The following is a 19188-nucleotide window of genomic DNA, read 5'->3' as shown; positions in this document are numbered from 1 at the left end:
ACTTCTTTTAACATAATTGGTTACATACTGTAGGTTCGTAGCACACATTCCAATATAACAGTATAGAATTACATAGTAGCCCTTCTGTCCAGCAGTCTTCCAATTCAGTTCTAAATGACCACCTTATAAAATATTGCTGCTTCAGCAGAAAAGGTGTGTACAAAGTTCATAGAGACCCTCTCAGCAATACGATCTTTGTTATACACCAGGCAGTTGATGAGTTCTCCCAGGTGTCGTGTGAAAGTGTCACCTGAAGTCTCAAATGTCAGCCTTAGAATGAAAGAGTGGGATAGGTGTTTTTTACGGTGGTTTGTTTCCAAGTTTGAACTTTTGGGGACAGCTGTCGTTCATTTTGAATGTTTTCTGAAAACAGGACATGGGAATAAATACATTTTTCAAAGACAATTTTGGAGCTGAATGAAAATAAAAACTCAGTCCGAACCCGAAATTGAGCATATCTAAATCAACAATTTGGAAACTACTGAAGAAGAAAGGAACCACAGTCAGCCAAGACTGCACTGACCTAGAAACAACATCTACATTTGATGATGGAGAAATTATCCGAGATGTCAAGGAAGACCATAAAACAATTATCAGTGAAATCAGAAACCACAGTGCAGTGGTGAAGGTATCAAAATTTATGATTTGCACACTTACAAAGGCTGTACCACAAGATGTAAACTTTTCATGAGCAGCAAGAATAGAAGAGTCAGAGTTGAATTTGCTCAAAAATACAAAGATGAGCCAACAGAGATGTGGAAAAGAGAAGACCAAGACAAACACCTCAAGAACAAGCAGGAAGCACAAAGTAGTTTCAACAAAACTTGGCAAGCATGAACAGCATCACATGATTACATTAGATAGATTTTTAGGTGCTCAACGAGTCTCTGAATTCAAGCTATCATTTCCACAATAGGATATATAATCAAATACTGCCTTTGGCACTGTGGAGTATCCTTAAAGGGAATGTATCCTAATACTTATGGTTACTTGAAATCACACAAGGTATCTTTTTATATGACCAACTGCATTTATGGCATTACCCACAACTAAAATGTATCTTTTCTTATTTGACAGAATTCCAATTACAGATATGGAACAAACACAAAAGAGGTTATACAAAAAAACACAATATGATAAATGAACAACATGTTATTTTAGCTATTCTGTGACATACAGTACATCTACTAAGCAGAAGAAACATCACTATGCGTGTTTACTGAATGCAACACTTTGCTGAACTTTCTCAGAGAGCTCTTAAATAAACACAACAATCCTAGTTGTCCTATTGAATTCTGAAAGATTGATGTGTTTCTATCAGTGTTTAAAAAAACATAAAAGTAATTTTGTTGGTATGCTTGCATAATCAGTTGGCACATAGCCAGATATTACAGCTTTGGCATGTCTGTGCCTACAGTATTTTTCCCATGTTACATTTTCTCTTCTTCAAAGAACACTTTTAGAAAGAGATATTTTTGTATTAATGACAGAAGTACCTCGATAAGTTACGGATAGTTCTTAGAAGAGCATACAGTATGACTGTTTCATGTAAATTAAGTCTTCCTATCATGTCAATAATACAACAGCTGAATGAAAAGGGAGCACAGAAGCACAAAGCCTAATTTTAGGATACGTCTTGAGTCTTTATCTATATCTTCAGTAATCATCCCTCTTGGTCTCCTATATATTCAAAGTGAGTTGGTTTACATTTTTGTGTCAATTAATATTTTAAGTTTCAGAACCAACTTCAATTTCGATATTGATGTTTTCTTTTCTAGTTAGTGCAGGTTTTGTTGATAAAGAAATCCTAATTCACAAAACTATATGTACTGTATGTCTCAGGAAGAAAATGTCTAAAGCTGTAAAATAAGATATTTAAACATTTTAACAAAAGCTTGGTTCCTTTATGGCCTGAATTTTTGTATTTGCGCAAGAAGGTAAGAAATGTTTGTATATACAGTACGTTGAATGTGCCCCTGTTGAATAGGTTATGATTTGAGTGATTTTTATTCAAAGCCTGCATCCATTATTAGATATATAAAATCAGCCGTTTTATAAATTTTGAGGATGATAAAATACTTTAAGATACTTACAGTTTTGATTATCCACATAGACTGAAGACATTGAAGAAGAAAAAAGAATTACATTGTTGTGTGATGAAACTAAAAAATGTAGTTATTTTTTTAAAGAAAACTCACAGAGCAAGCACCTTGACTATGGCCAGGATTCAGTTTTTTTTTCTTAGCGCAAGTGACCTTTTTGTACTACAAATTTCCAGCCAGTGTGTGAGGTTTAAAACTGGGGCTTGGCTTGAAAGCCCCCTAGTTGAGTGTAGTTGAGACACAGCTGGCTTCATTCACATCCAGTGGGTTTGAGATTCCACATGAGGAAAAGAGCAAATCTGATTGGCGCTGTGTGTAATTGGCCACACCTCTGAAGCCGGTGTGTATTAGCTGCTAGGAGGGAAGGGTCTGTGTCTAGGCTTCTACAGGAAAGAAGAAAGTGAGAGTCTAGGTGGTACAGGCAGGATCTGCTGGGCTCCTGTATTTTAATATCAGTGGGCAGTTGTATGGTCTCTGTGGTAGAAGGTTTATGATTAGGAGGAGATGACTGTTTTAAGAAAGACAGAGAGTGCCTTGCAGATCCAGTGGGGAAGAATATTCCAGTATTTAGTTTCTAAGGCTTCAGTGTCTCATTATGTAATGTGATTAGTCAATTTTAAAGTTAAATTGGAAAAATAGGGGTAAAGGGTGAAGCTGTATTAAGCACACATGGGTCTCTCACTCTATGTAAAAGGCAAAAGTTTGTGGAGACTTGTCCCTTTTATACTTGTTATTGAGAAGTGGTGTACTTGAGGGTTAATCTGAAGAGTGGAAGATAGTTACTTATATTTTATAATGACTCTGCTACTAAAAAACTCTGGCGAATGAACAACTGAACTGTGGGTGGTGCAGGCTTTTCTCAAAGAGGTCTACTGGAACATCTTAATGTCTTAGAGCCTGGAGGTTGACTAGAAAACATGCAACTTTTCAAGAGACATTTTTAGAAAATGCAAGCTGTGGTTCATGTGTTGGTGTCTCCACACAATATCCACCTCCTTTCTCCAGTCCAATGACTTTTGATATTGATTTCCAGTCCCACCAGACCAGAAATCCAGATTCAGAGTTCATAGATGTTTTGTATTGGTGGGACTTTCTGGGACACATTTGTCTTAAATAATTTTCATTCTTGCAAGCATCCTTCATGAAACAAGTCGTTCATACCACGTACTGTATTAAAGGACAAGTACATAATTATTTAGAAAAAGTATTTAATTCCTTTAAGTGATATAAATAATTAAAAAAAGACATGTATTTGAGCATTTTTACATAACTTAAAAATTTGCGAAATGAGCATAAATCATTGTCATCTTTGGTTATGTACTGCGTCTGTACATTCCATTACATTCTGTAGTTTCTTTCCACCTGAGCACTTGTGCTTTTGTAACTGCAACCTCTTTTTGTTTCCTAAAGGAAGAAACTACAGCAAGCACCCAAACGAAAGATCTATGTTTGGTACATACTATGTTTGCTACTGAGTGCACAAAGTATTGCTCATATCAAAATACATCAAAATGCATATTGCTATAGTAAACGTTTGTATGTTTTTGCATGTTAGAAATGCACTTTTATTTGCCGGTGTCAGACAGAAAAACAATTGAGTACTTTTTGTGTATAATTCCTCACTATGATTTCTAAGCAAAGAATAAAAAAGGACTATATGGATATGTACCCTAAGATGGACTGGCATCCTATCCAGGGTGTACCCCACTTTGTGTCCGTTGCTAGCCTAGTTATAGGTTTTAGCTCCCTTGTGACCCTGAATTTGGTGAAGCAGTTAGAAAACTGATGGATGGATATATAGATAAGTCTTCAATAATTATCAGCACATATATATGGATATTCAATAATTACCTGCACAATGAGATAGCTGTCTCTTTGTAAAACTGAATTTAGTGCATTTCACTTGTTCAGGACACAGGTTAGACAATGTGACAGACAACATTTTGGGATTACTCCATCCCAGAACCTTCTACTGAATATGCTACAGAGTATGAAACTTTACATATTAACACCAGCTTACTGCTCTTACTTGCATTAAAAGTTTGCTTCACTGCATTGTTAAGTTTAAATGTAAAGATTAAAAATGCGATACCTGGAGAGGGTACTCTGGATATTTCTTTGGCAAAGGTTTTTCTGTACACAGTATGCAGGAAATGTGTGATCTACTTTCTGAGTCAAAAAAAAACGTAATAATCTATTTAATAATAAAACATTTTATAATTACCACTGCTATTATTGACTGGATTTAAATGTATACTTTTTATCAGGAAACTGAATTCATCAGCATTTCACATTCAGGCTTACACACTGAGAGACAATAAAAATCTAGCCTAAAACTCATTTGTTGCATTTTCAGCGCCTCTCAGTATATTAAAAAAGCAAGACATTTCTTTTTTTGAAAAATGTTCAATTATTTTTTAAATAATACCTAACCTTTTCTAATCTTTATCATTAATAATAAATTATATTAAACACTAGGCAGAGAGAGTACTATGTACAGAAAGGTTCGTCACACAGTTGCTGCACTGCGAGTTTCAAAAGTGCTCTCGTTCCACAGCAGAACATACAATTGCAAGGCAATGTCTTACAACATCAAGTGCCGACAGACACTATCAACCACAGTTGATACAATTAGCAATAATGCCTATTAAAACATAACTATGAGAACTGACATTAGATTTGGACAATTGAAAAAAGAAACCATTTTTTTCTATGAAGACTTTTTCTTTTCAAAGCAAATACATCAGACACATAATCCTTGTAGCTCTCAAAATAAAACAGTCAGTATTGCTGTAAGCAAGTGCTCAGTGGTTCTTGATCATTTTTGAAACTGTTCAATAGGCAGGATTATTTACACCAGACAGTTCAGTAGCAGAGATATTAATTTAAATTGCTCATTTTAATGGCTCCAAAATAGCTCCCTTCAGGTTCCGGATCCAGCAACCATGAATTTGACACTTTTACGTATATTCCATCACCATCTTTTAAAAGGAAGACTCCTCCTTGCTGTATGCAATACAGATTAAAGTCAGTCTTATTCCAATGCTTGGTGCTGCCACTTTTCATCAGCACAATGGTTGTCTTTTGTGCTTGTTTCTCGTGATGAACATACTGTATCAATATGGTGTCATCTTTTAAAACATCCCCAGAAACGCCAGCATAATAACGGAAGCAGGTCTTGGCGTAAACGTAGTAAAATCCCCCTTCAAGAATTTTGATGATTCCATCAGAGTAGCCAAGGTGACGCAAATGAGCCAGACCGTGGTTGGTGTTCCAGTGTATCAGCGCTAGTTGAATATTTCCTTCTAAAAAGCACAACGGGAACATAAAAGGAAAAAAAAGATTTACATAATTTACTTAAGTGAATTCAGAGAAGTGACATTCAGCAGCAGTAAGGAAAATGTAAACTGGCTATACTTTTTGGACTAACCTCTAGTTCACCTTAGTTATTCTGTACATCCCAGCCCACACAATTGCACAATTAAAGTATCACAGATGTTACAACAATTTCAAAAACCTAGACAGTCCTGCAAGTAAATGCTTATGTTTTACGTCTCTATTTCAGACAGGAGTCCTTTATATGTACTGTAGTAGATACCTAGCCGTCTTGTGCTTTAGATTTTTTCATCTTTTATTTTTTTACGAACAATTGTTTTTATTTTCACTTTGAAACCCCCAACCCTAAGGAAAGAAAATGATAGCTGAAACGCACAACAGTAAATAATAGTTGCTCTATCCCTGCAAAACACGTTACAAGATCCAGAGCAGGAAAAAAACATCACAAAACACAATGCAGTATTGAGTACAATGAAGCACAGTAAGCCAGAACTTTAACCAACATTACATAACACTGTTACTGTATCCACAGCAGTGTACTAGGCAGACAGTGTCGCCACAAATGATGAGAACTGTGTTCACATTTTTATTTACAAGATTGTTAACTTAGACCAAATTTTCATTTGCAATGATCTCTTATAAAGCACAGCTTCATAAGAACCAAATAGTCTACTTACTTTGTGTGAAATTTATTGGTGCCCTAATGGTAAGATGAGCTGAAGGTTTAAGGTCTTTCTGAGATTTGCAGCTTCTTGATCGGTCCTTTTTTCTTGGATCTTTAAGTGCATCTGCAATAAGTCCTCCCGTCTGAGTACTCTGTGAACACAGATAATGAAATAAAATTGAATCTTATTTAAAGGATTTTTATGTGCATCAAAAGCAACATCACTATGCCTGTTTATTTAGAAAAATATACAGATGTTGCATATGTACAGTAAAGGTTTTTGGCACCATTCTGATGAATTGCCTGACTGAAAGTGACTCTGACTTCACCATTTCTCATTTCTTAATTTTTTGCTCATTTCTGACTGAAAGCACTACATAACCTCAGTAGTGACAGATTTGATCTTGCATGAGGTGCTTTAACTTGTTGAATGTCAAACCTGGTAAAAATAAAGAAAGGAAAAAAGAAAAGATCCAACACACTCAATTTATCAAGAGCACAATGCCTGTGTGATATCAGTATATTGAAGGTTAGACAGGGCACTCTTGCTCCCTGTCTGCTCCTGGAGTCGTTCTCTGTTTTACAATGATTCAGTGTTGGCTCAGAAAGAGAGAAAATTACAGTAATTGCTGTGTACAACAGGAAAGTGGATGGGAAGAACCAAATGTGATTGACTAGGCGGAGTTTCTTGTTGCCACAGAACTCCATTTTTAATACTTGGTAGCAAGCTGACAGCAAGGTGATTTTATACTGTATTCAGAAAATTATGACAACATTCTAGAAGGACAACGAATGTCCTTGTGCTGCTTGTGTACCACTGGCTTTCTTGCAAGATAAGAAAGAGCCTTAAGCCTCACTGAACAGTTGTGGGATGAGCTGGGACAACTAGTGGCATCATGGGATAGAAGATCAAAGATAAGATACTGTATATGATTGTCCAGGCTGTAAAAGAGGAGTCCCGGAAGATATCTGCAACCTAGTGCAAAACATGAGTATACCGAAGATGAACATCTTATATTGCTTCCAGTGGAGACCACACACATTGTTGCCCTCTGACTTTCAACACAGTTGAACAGCCCTGTTGATGACAAGTAATTAATCGGTCATTTTCATTGAAAAACTTTGCCAATTTCATTATTTAATGTTTTAAGTACTCTGGAAGTTTAACAAAACCTCGTAATGTTTATGGAAGGTCCTGCAAAGGTCACATTAATTGCCATGAGCAGGCAGAGCACAGCTGCAAATCACTCAATCATGTCAACAGGGTGAAAGTCAGTTTTGGACAGTCTCATGAGCAGAATGATTCCTACAGAAAGAGGAGGATCACATTAAAAAAAGAATGCCACTCCTTTGGTGAAACAATCTTCTGAATCTGGTGTCCTGGTTAGAAGGGAGGACCAAGACCAGATGCTGTCGATTCCAAAGTCTGGATATTTTTTTCCAAAATGGATGTCTTCTATCAAGAAGCTCAAGCTTGGTAATAAAGGATAACAACACAAAAGCCTAATTTTGTTTGTTCTCTTGAGCATTTTATCATCACAATCTCTGTTTAATGTTTTATAGTAAAAGAAAGTGCAGATGACACACCATGAAGGAGGTCTAGCATGGAGAAATAGTTGAGCAGTTTAAGAACGACCCGAAATGTTATTTCCTCGAGGTTGAGGGCGAAAGACAGTTTATAAAATACTGATTGCAGATGTATGAGAACATCCACCTAGAAATAAATGCAAGTACTTTTTTGACAGTTTTTCAATTTGCACACAAAAAGTCTTAAGCTTTTGATTTATTTGAATAGAAAAATGATGAATGGCCACCTGGGTCTTCATGCCAAGTCAAACTTTAGTAACGGTTCATACAAAAGGTTTCATTAAATTTGAAGTCGACATACAATACATACACAAAACAATGCGGTTTTATATTTGCATGTGGTTTAAGGAAAGAAATCAGACATTTCAAACTAATTACCTATTGATATCGGCACAGTTTTAAAACGAATCACATTCAATCTATCTGTAATCTACAAGCTTCCAGAGAAAATTCTGGAGCCTTCCCTATTGCATACTGTGGTCTCCAAGCACACTGTAGTCATCAGGAATCCCAGGGAGTTTCTTGGAAAGAGTATGGGTGTTATCCCGGTGTCCTAGCAAAGTTTCCCCTTTGCCTTTACCAGTCCTGGCCTCTTAATTAACCCATCAATGAATCTGCTTCATTACTCTCATTTTCTCCCCCTGAAAGCTGATGTGTGGTGAGTGTACTGGCGCACTCATCTTAGTGGAGATTCACACTGGTGGTGGCAGAGGGCAATCCCTAATACCTCTGTAAAATGCTTTAAGTGGAGTGTCCAAAAAACGCTATATACAGTAAGTGGAAGGAATTAATAATTCATGGATTGCCTGTTCAAGATGACTGTAGGCATTTGGACTTGAGTACCTTGAGATTTTTTACGGTGGGAAACTGATTTGGTGTTCTTTGTGTTAGATGAATATTCTCTTTTTAAGAGTGTGATCTCTTGTGCAGAATGCAGCATTCTAAATGTACAGCAAAACTGACGATGGATCAAGGCCAAGATAATTTTTTAAAGGTTTCTTCACTGCATATGCTCACATAGGGGTTTCACTTACATTGCAATGAAAGTTTCAGCAGGTAAGATTTCCTTGTGAAGTACTAATATCATTAAATATGGCAGACTGGGTAAAATAATGTAATTTCAAATCCACTGCTATTTTCCTATATTACACTGAAAGACACGGACAAACATAACGACAAAGTTTAAAAAAATCAAATTACTTGGCAAATTCTATTTTTAATATCCATTATTTTTTTTTCCATTACTGTTTTAAAATAATCCAAGCAGAGCACTGTACATTGGAGAGGTTTTTTGTTTCATACTTGTGGTTTTTTATGAGATGGATGTATAAGCCATTTGTGGGTTGTTATTGTTAAGGCAATAGCATATGCATGCAGAACATACTCAATGAATGATCCGATATGCAGAAAAGTCCCTGGCAGAGATTCAGAAGACTGCAGTAAGAAAATGCTTTTCTTCACGAGCTCATCGAAACAATATCAAACACATGTCCATACTACAGACTACAGAAAAAAGACAGTGTTTTACTATCACAGGTACTATTCCTCCATCAGGACTGGTTAGAAAATCACCTGCCATTAAAGACCTGCATACACCTGTGCAGTGAAGTCCCCCACCTCTGAAATAGTTTCCAGGCGGAACAGCAACATTTTCTAAATGGAAATAAGCGACTTGTCATTAAAACTTAACTTAGTGGTGACCACTTTTCCAAATGCTGAACCTTTCCATGTTTTGAAAGTTTCAAGAAAAAATATTGTAAAAATTAACAGACAATAGAGCAGCCTTTCATCTGCCTGCAAAGTTTTAAATTTACTCAACTAAATCTGTTTTTGAGAAATGCTCAAACACTGAGCTGTCAGATCAAGGTATGCAATGGAAACAAAGCTCATGACAGTCAAATGGTTAAAGTCACACAGTCAATTCTGTCAATTCTATGGCTGTGGGACGAGAAGGTGTCGAGAGAATAAATTCTAGGAATCACCACCTACTGTACAAAGGAAAACAATTTGCGGCGCAACAAAACACCAGCAGCATTTCTCAACAACTGGGGTCAGAACATTTCTTGTGAGTTCAAGCTCTGGCACAGATATCCAACAACAGATATTCCTTTTAAGTGCCAGTACTGTATGCATTATTTGTTGTAATAACATGACTGTTGCCTAAGAAAAGGTACAAAAATACAATAGAATGTACAAAAAAATAGTGTTATGTAATAAACTAGGAATGAAGAATTCTGAGGTTCATTCTATCAATAGCCTTTCCTTCCAGATGTCACACATTGTTTTTGAGAATATACTTAACAAAAAAATCATACCAATTCCTCTCTCTTTACATTAAAGTCTTGGTCAACTAAAGATTAACTGAAGTACAATCAAAGGCCCCACAGCTGAAGACGCTTGCTGCTCAAGTGCCACTGAAACCCTCTTTGGCGTTTTCTATGGGCAGAGAGACCACATACAAAGCAAGTGCGAGCTAAATGCATCTGCTTAAATCAAAGGAACATTTAATAAGAAAAATATGTGACAGGAGGCTTTCAAGCTTCACTGTATGTCTTTCTGCATTTAATCCAGGCCTTTCAAAGATGTGCTGTGGCATCCCATAACAGAATTTACTCTTACTAAAGCCCCTCCAAGCTTGATTAAACTTACAGAAATGTCATAATGAATTGCAGAGCATTGCAGAAGTCTAGTAAATAGTTAGACACTATTATGGCACATATTGTAGACACCACTGAGCAAAGAATTATTGGTGTAGGAAAAGTCCTACTGTATATCAGAAAAGAACAACACAAGTTTTACAACTAAAAATCTTCTGTCTGAAACTCACTTAGGAAGCATCGGCACTGTTAAGATGGATATCACATCCTTTATATTCTCTCTTTCTGGTAATAACCTGACACTTTCTGATACAAAATTGTATACTGATACAAAGTGATACTATGTTCCTTCGGAGTTCTGCATACTTGAATCATGCAAGAGAACCTTAGAATTGTGGGGATGCCAAAAAGCCACTTAAAAAACCAAATACTACTTAAAATGGTCTGGCCATCTTTAAAGGATTAAATTTAAATGTAAGCGGCATGTTTTTAAAAAAATATTTTTCAAAAAACGTTGCAGAACTACCCCCATTTATTTATTTTGGTGTTCAATAAAGTTCATAGAACCCATACAGTCTCAAATGTTTTTCTGTACTACAATACAAAATGATTCATATACAGTAGTACAACGTGAGCAAGATCATGCTACTGTAGGTTATTGTGATAAGCCAGCTGCATTGCACAACAGGAAATGAACGCAAATGAAATCTTAAAGAAACTAAAACTAATATTAAAAGGAATGTGGTGAGGACGACCGTCTTTTTGCAGGTTTGCATTTCTATCAAACTGAAAATAATATGACAACATACAGATCTGAGGCAATGCACAGCAGTAAGAGGAAAGGTGAGAGTTGTCTGTTACTCTGCATCATCTTGTTGTTCGTGGCCATCACTTTGTAGAGAATGAACATTTAGGCAAGGGGGACATCCCACATATTGAACAATAGGGTTCCTTCTGTACAAATCGTTCTCTTCTTCTGCTCACTACACACTGCAAAGTGTGGTTGGTCAACACTCCCTGGCAGAGTGAATGAACTGAACTGGAAGTCAGACCTCAACAAATTGAGCCAACTTCTTAACTTGAACCCAAACTGAACCTAAGTGCTGGAATGCTACAGATATAAACTGCTTTCTTACTCAATTGTAGTAAACTGCACTGTTTGTATTGATTTCCTCACCAAAGTCCAACACAAATCGTAAAACATCAACCACAGTCTTGCAACAGGCATCTCTTTTTAAGGCCCAAGACACTGTGACCTAAAAAACACGAGAGCATGGGACAAAACTGGGGGTGAAAAGGTTTCTTTTGCTCTCCATGCCTTGATATCACCATAACAAAATAGGGTATGGTGCAAATAACAAAGGAGCACAAACAAAGGCAGAAAGACACACAAGCTATTACAAGTGCAAGCTAAGCTTGTGCAAACTATTCCTAAGCTATTCCTATGCCGTTTTTTCTTTAGAATTCTCAACACAATATTTTCACTGGGTGGCTAGATAGTGCAGCATATCCTGTAGCATTGCTCCCACGGACAGAAACCCACCACTGTGCTGGGCTCTGGGTTCAATTCCTGGGGTGCTATCTGCATGGAGTTTGTATGTTTTCTCCATCTGGGCACTCCAGTTTCCCCCCACAGTCCAGAGACATGTTGGTATGATAACTGGTGTATGTAAAAAAATGGCCCGGTTGCGAGTGTGTGTGTGCCCAGGCTGTACCCTGTCTTACGCCTGTTGCTTGTGGGGATAGGCTCCGGCTTCTCCTGTGATCCTGCCTGGGATAAAGCAGTGCGGAATATGGATGGATTGCTATGTTTTGCTTAACAGCAAAATACGTTTTGCTTCTGAGCATTAATACCTAGCGCTAAACTGTTTTGAAAATAGAAATGATTCACAGTTTAGTTTACTACATAAACAGCTTCTTAATTTTTTTTTAGGAATGCCTAATCCTTTGTTATTTTGTAATGAAACAATTTGTGAACACCAAAGGGCTTCTTGTAATTTTCAGACACATGTTTTTATGCCATTAAAATTAGAAGTAATTTATTCCCCAGCCACCACGAAAAAAGTGTACTTTTTCCATCAGTCAATGTTTAATTTAGTTATGCAGAGCAAACTGGAGGCATCCAATTTCTGTTAGCTTTCAATTGTCTTTCATGAGCAGAGATTAGGAAAACTTAACCTTGCCTACCTATGGATAAGTTTAATTGAAAAAAAATTGGTATCTTGGTGACTTCTTGGAATGGAATGTGTCAGATGTCAGAAACTGAGAACAGAATTACCATAGACACAGAGTAAGCATAAAAACTGAATTTTGTTTCCTAATTGGAAACAAGCAAAATATGAAATGCAAAGCAAGCATAAATATTACGTTTCATAAAAGTATTTTAAAATAAATACAATTACATGACAATATGAGCAAGTTTTATGCTGTTTCAGTACAATAAATGTTTGCTGCTTTTCTGGGTGTATAAGTTTCTCAGTGCTACAATTTAAACCTACCTCAAAAGCACTCTTGCAATACATTAATATGGTTTACTCCATCACCATCCTTAATGCAAAAGCATCAAGAAAACATCTATAAATGTAATTTTTTATAGATGTCTTACAATTTATCAGGATATTTTTATCAAAAGAAATTGATAAAAATGATAGACATATGGAATAATATAAATTCAACTATGAATAGTATCCACACCATTTGTTTGCCGATACAATTTCAAGCATAGGAGTTTTGCATTTGCCAGTTTTCAAATGTACAGAGTCAGCCACCTCTCTAATAAATACTAAGGTCAATATCGTCTGATTACAACATGACCTTTTTAAACTAATCTTAACAAGTATGTGATACAGTATGTGTAATAAGACTGTGTGCTGTGCTTATCCTATTGCATATAGTAGTTATGCATTCGTGATTGGAGCTGGTTACAGATATGGAATACTATAACTGAGGCAGAACACAAGTGGCGCTCTGCTTTAAAGGTATTGTCAATGTCCGTGCAGATATTAAGTACTTACCTCTAGTGGTTTGTCATGTATTGACGGTAATTCTGTCTGAATGTCCTTCTTGCTGTAACAACTTGATGACACCTGAAGAAACAAACAGCAAAACCTAAATTATCATGAAATAAGTAAGGCTAGGATAACTGGGTTTTCATCAGCAAAACCATCCCCAACAAAAACAACATAATTCTTTTTTTCAGACTTTTCCAACTAAATCTACACACTACATCTATATATCATCCTCACTATATTAAAAATACCTATATCAGCAATATTTTAAGCAAAACACTACATTTGTATTATCAGCATAATGTGTTTGATGACACGCAAATGATGTGCAAATTCGTGAAGCGTTTCATATTGTTTATTGGAGTTGCGGTGGCACTGTGACTAAGGATCTGCGCCTGTGGCTGGAAGGTTGCCTGTTCAAATCCTGTGGCTGGCAGAGGTATCCTACTCTGTTGGTACCCTAAACAACGCCCTTAACCCCAACTGCTCCAGGGGCGCTGTATAAATGGCTGACCCTGTGCTCTGACCCCAAGCTTCTCTCCCTGTCTGTGTGTCTCATTGAGAGCAAGTTGGGGTATGCGAAAAGACAAATTCCTAATGCAAGAAATTGTATATGGCTAGTAAAGTGATTTTATCATTCATGGGTTTTGTTCTTCTTTCAGGAAACAGCTGGATGAGAACCTGGATCGATTAACCACGAACTAACTTTAACACAGGCAAGATGGGCTGAAAGGCCTCCTCTCGTTTGTTACCTTTCAGGTCCATCTTCTATTTCTACTCACTTAAATTTATTGTGTATTTCAGTGTATTTGAGGGTATTTTCACATTTCAATGACAGGATTTAATGCTAAGTGTGGTTAAGTAGTTACAGGAAGCCGTGCAGTAAGTAACCCACCAGTGTGTATTAATTTTCACGCTAAAGCGTTGACCAGTTTAACTTTAGTATCTTCTCCAAACCCCCCCTTCCCTTCATGTGTCAAGAATGCCACTGAAAATACATAATGTGCTGGCCCTGCGATAAGGATAAATCAAGCAAATTAAGGTCTCAAACCTCTCCTGGTATCAGCCCAAGACAGATCGGAGTACGAGTTCCTATTACAGTATATGGCAATTGAATAACAGACTTCGCACCACATGTTTAGATTTGCATTGGTCACATATGCATTTCTAAAGCATACTGTATGTGATGCACTTCAGAATATTTGGTATTATACCACTTTAATATATATATAAAACTTTTACTATCCCTTTGTGGATGCCAGATTGTAACACTACACACATCTTAAGATGCACATTATTTTATTAACCCAATAAAGTAACTTATGACATTAAAGTTTCATTTCTGTGTAATTACATTCACTGCATTTGAGGCCCTCCCATCATCGGCTGTTAACTTCCAAACAGGCTAGATGCTCAAATTTAATACCTTAAATTAGCACATTTTAAGATTAGCTCCTGAAGATTAAGGAGATCATGATCCTATAAAACAGATAAATGTTTATTCAGAGTCTCACTAAAGAAAACAGTATTATTCTTTATTTCAGAAGGCATATAGGATACCCGAGTGCTACCTTAAGATGTCCTCAGACAGCTAAAGTGCAAAACTCTCCGTCAGATACTTACTGTAAACCTAGTAACTGCAAAACCATCACATCCAGAATACCGCTCAAAATATACTACTCCACGATTAGTCAAATTTCCACCATTCTCATGGAAAAAGATATCCGCTCTCTTTCAAAGTAACACACTAAATCTACATGTATTACCTCAGGGAATTTGGTTTTAGATCTGAGATTAAACTGAAGACATACCCCAGAGACCACTCTAGGAATAAGGACGTTCCAAAAAGATCGAAAAAACAACAACAGCAGACAATGCTAGCTTACAAAAAATAGTTTAACTTTATCACTTCTGTACTTTTGGCTACTTGTCTAAGCAGTGTAGGACTGTGAACATGTACTGTAAATAATACACTTTCAATATTTGTAAAAAGTGGGTTTTGTATGTTTTTTTTTTTAAAACAAGGAAACACATTCCTTTCTTCCACATTACCACAAATTGCACATTTCCTATTTATACCCTGACCCCCTTCCCAAGTCTGGAAGCTTGTTCTGTCACCCTCACCGTCAATCCAGTATGGACTCCATATGCACCTGCCTTTGTCCTACTGCAAGGCTCACAGTGCATGCAGATGAGGACAGACTCTCACTGAACCCAAGGCAGCCTGGCTCAGGGGCGCTCAGAGATTCATGGGGGGATTGGGGGGGTTGCCGTTTTGGTTTTGGGGAACCCTGCCAATGCAAGCCCAGCCAACATTGTCAGCTAGGTGTGGAGACTGCCTAGGGAACCCGAATCACAGTCTGCCTGTGCTTCCCAGTGAGTGCCTAGGCCTATATATCACGCTAACCTCCCATGCTTCCAATGGACCACAACCTGGATGGGAGAGGAAAATATATCCATTGTAAATAACGAAACCACAGAACGAATTTTAGAATCTAAAGCTTTTAAAGCCTCGCAGTTTACAACTCCCTGAACTTAGCGTTTCACCTGTGTTTTTCTAGAAGACACACCTGGAAAATGAAATCACCATGAATCCATTTACTTTCATCCTAAATGAAGATTTCTTGTACCTGTAGGATGTTGGACTATTTGGTAGTAGCTGATGTACTGTAGTATAAAAACTGAAGGTACTCTGAAAGAAACATACCGAGGTGCCTCCAGATAAGTAAATTGAAATTATTCAGCCTTGTTTCTTCCTCTGCTGGAGTTAATGATATCTGTGGCAGCAGATCTGTCTCGGCCGGTATACTGTATATGAGGAGCTTTACTAAATCCACTGAAGTAGAAGAGACTGGGGCACGTGTTCACATTTTGACACAGAGTAGCTAAAATCATTGCTGAAAAATACACTGGATCAATAGAAATGGGCAGAAAATAGAGTATATGTGTATATTTGATTCAAACTAAAGTTGAGAAAGTGTTCGATGATACCACTCTGATATTCTATATGTATGTAAAGTGTTTAATTAAATCACTTCTGTACCATTTGCCTTTCACCCTAAATGCAAACTCTCTTGTACAGGTAGGATGTTGGACTTTAATGGTGAATTAAATTCCCAAGAATCTACTGAACTGATTGCCGCAATTTCTTCTCCTACTACACTGCAGTCACTTTAGTATTACAGTATCAATGAATAAAGTACATGCTGCAAGAAATTTTCTGTTTGCTGTTGGATAAGCACTGAAACGTAGTAAAACCGCAAATGAACGTTTTTTCTAACTTGTTAAATAACATGCATTACAAACAACGTTTAGCGTGTTTTCCCGAAACAACCAGATAAAAAAATCTTTCTAATCTACAAACATACTTATCTGAGGTACATGTGCAACAACGTTTACAGCTCAGAAAACGAAGCCCCTGTTGAGCCCTGAGTGGCGTTGTCAACTACATGCAGTTTCCGTAATAAATATTCCGTGGGTAGCTCGTTGGTAGCATACTGTATAAATCGAATAATTTATCTTTAAAATCCCGAAAGACATTCTTGGGTTTCACATAAATTCAACTTTTTTATTAACACAGAACTGATAAATGTGTCAAACCATAAAGCAAAACACTAATCGTAAAACAGTATATGAAACTTTTTTTAAGGTCAAAACAAAATTATGTTGTATTCTTTGTTCTTGTCTCTTCCAATTGAACATGTCATTACAGCCCTGCCGGATGTACTTGTATGCGTTCAACCCCTTATTATCCGATTGCCCAGTTCGTATAAGAAGCAAAGAAACCTCTGTCTGACGACTTTTGAAAAAGATCGGTTTATGGACTGAAAATATTTTGCGTCTACATCTACGTCGAGTGCTAGTTTCTGACTGGTTCAACAGCCCCTCTCAGTTCCATGCCGCGCAGCGCTCTTAACCTCAGGTGAGCAAGAAGCGCAGCGCGAAGAAATGCGCTTTTAAAATGCCCACTTGTGTACAAAATACATGAAAAACAGATCATACCTGACCAATATGACCTGTTAAGTGTAGTAAAATTGCCACACTCGACGCGATCTGAAGCAATCCCATAACAACGAGAGTCCCAAAAATGAGTGGTCTGCAAGTCGGCTCTGTATTCTGTCCCGAATCGAATCGCTGCTGGCTGTTCTCCATTCCTGTAGGACTTCGCAGGTAACTTCGGTAATAACTAGCTGCCATGAGCTCTGGGTTTATGTGCTTGTATGTGGGAGGAAAATACTGATGACCAGGGCTTCATATAAACAGTGGGTGGGTGGGCAGTACACGAAGCTTTTGGTTTTTTTTTCTTTCCACGAGGTCAGCCAATCAGACGCGTCTTACTTCGGTCTTTTACGGTAAAAGATTATACAGTTTTCATACAGGTTAAACTAGATTGTTCACATAATACTACTGTCACTAAAAATCCACCTCTATCAAAAGATGGTCACGTGTTGCTGGTTACTGTCCTGGAGCCAGCATTATTTTTTTTATTAATAGCGAGTTTCAGAGTGCTCACTGTGTGCACGGACACCCTTTTAGGAATTTAAGTTAGTACTGTATAAGTGTTTGAAATGTTGCTACTGTATGTGAAAATTGATTGTAGTCTATGACAAATTTGTTTTGCGATATGAAAATCTTAATATTAGAATCAATATAAACTATGCTACTCTATTAAGCGTTTCTTATGCCACAACAGGAATCAAAACTGGGAATAATTTTATGGGTGTTCGCGCGGATACCCCTCTTTTCTCAGAGACAGGATGGGTGTCAGAGTAAATTGGTGCCCTTGAATTCTAACTCTCTGTGTGTGGGCAGTTGACAGTGATGAACTGGCAGTCCCGCCTTGTACCCTGTACTGTTTGTACAGATTGCGGGTTGTTTCACGATACAAGCCTTTCTGGTGATGAACAGATGTTAGTTTAACGATGTCAAAGGAAACGTGACATCTGTAAATTCTGAAATTGTCACATTTTAAGATTATACTACAGTCCACCTGAAGTTATACTTAAGCTATGCAATGCACACATACCAGACATTTGTTGAATGTTTTAGTGTTGTATTACACTTCTTTTCTTTTGTTTTTAATTTCATTATAAACTTTACTTTGTTATTAAACGACGGACAGTTGTATCCATTCTTGTCCTCCAAAGCACATTTAAAATAGATTTAAAACAATGTAACATATCGTTTATAAGGATGAGTCTGTTCCACGAGCTGTTGTAGCAAATAATAACATTGAAGACTGTTTCTGCAATAAACATGTTTTGATGTAATGCACTGGGTGCCGTTCTGCATGTTTTTCTCTCTTAACAGTTCTTTGTTGAATTACAGGGTCTTGGGAGAATTCGGTCCGGTACCTACTCTACCTAACGTACAATATTCCCTGTCTTTAGGAAGAGAGGTGTGGTGTCCGAAAAGGAAAAACACCTTTTAGCTTAAAAAAATAATGCCGTGTCGCACACGAGCTAGTACCCGTGATACAATATCGTCTACTTTCCATTTGTTTTGAAATAAATTGATATTGTGTATGGTATGGGACACAGAATCTGTGCCATTCTCCTCTCTTTTTTATCAGGCACTTCTCGGGGAATGTTCTGTTTTGGAGAAAGCTTTCATAGTCTCTAGAAAAGAGGAAATATACAACGGTATTCGCAGTAAGGTTTCCAGTAGTTACAGTACTTAATTTTCAGTGTTTTATTGTGACGTTTTATCTCGTTATTCTTAACATGATTTACTGCATTTGCGCGGTAATTTTCTTCATCGTTTGTATGTGGTCACAAGCTTTGTTTGTGGCCATTTTATTTCCATAAACAAAGATTAGCCTGTTAAATAACAGAAAATTCAAAGGGGGTTATTGAGGCAATACGAGCAAGTTGGCTCTTTCAATCTTTCTTTCT

At 37.1% G+C, this 19188-nt stretch overlaps 1 protein-coding gene across 1 annotated transcript; it reads right to left on the bottom strand.

Annotated features, from left to right (window-relative positions):
* Positions 1–3293: 3293 nt before the first annotated feature.
* On the bottom strand, positions 3294–17580 carry tnfsf11 (TNF superfamily member 11). Its single transcript, XM_088602537.1, has 4 exons — positions 17297–17580; positions 13301–13372; positions 6116–6254; positions 3294–5407 (listed from the first exon to the last, which is right to left on the bottom strand). Exons 1-4 carry the CDS (start codon positions 17489–17491, stop codon positions 4983–4985), a joined length of 831 nt encoding a protein of 276 aa, XP_088458663.1. The 5' UTR covers positions 17492–17580; the 3' UTR covers positions 3294–4982.
* Positions 17581–19188: the final 1608 nt, after the last annotated feature.

The sequence above is a fragment of the Lepisosteus platostomus genome, chromosome 2 (genome assembly GCF_059453375.1).
Source record: "Lepisosteus platostomus isolate fLepPlt1 chromosome 2, fLepPlt1.hap1, whole genome shotgun sequence".
Lineage (NCBI taxonomy): Eukaryota > Metazoa > Chordata > Actinopteri > Semionotiformes > Lepisosteidae > Lepisosteus > Lepisosteus platostomus.
The sequence above is the reverse complement of the archived record's forward strand: the minus strand, read 5'-3'. Positions and strand labels throughout refer to the sequence as shown.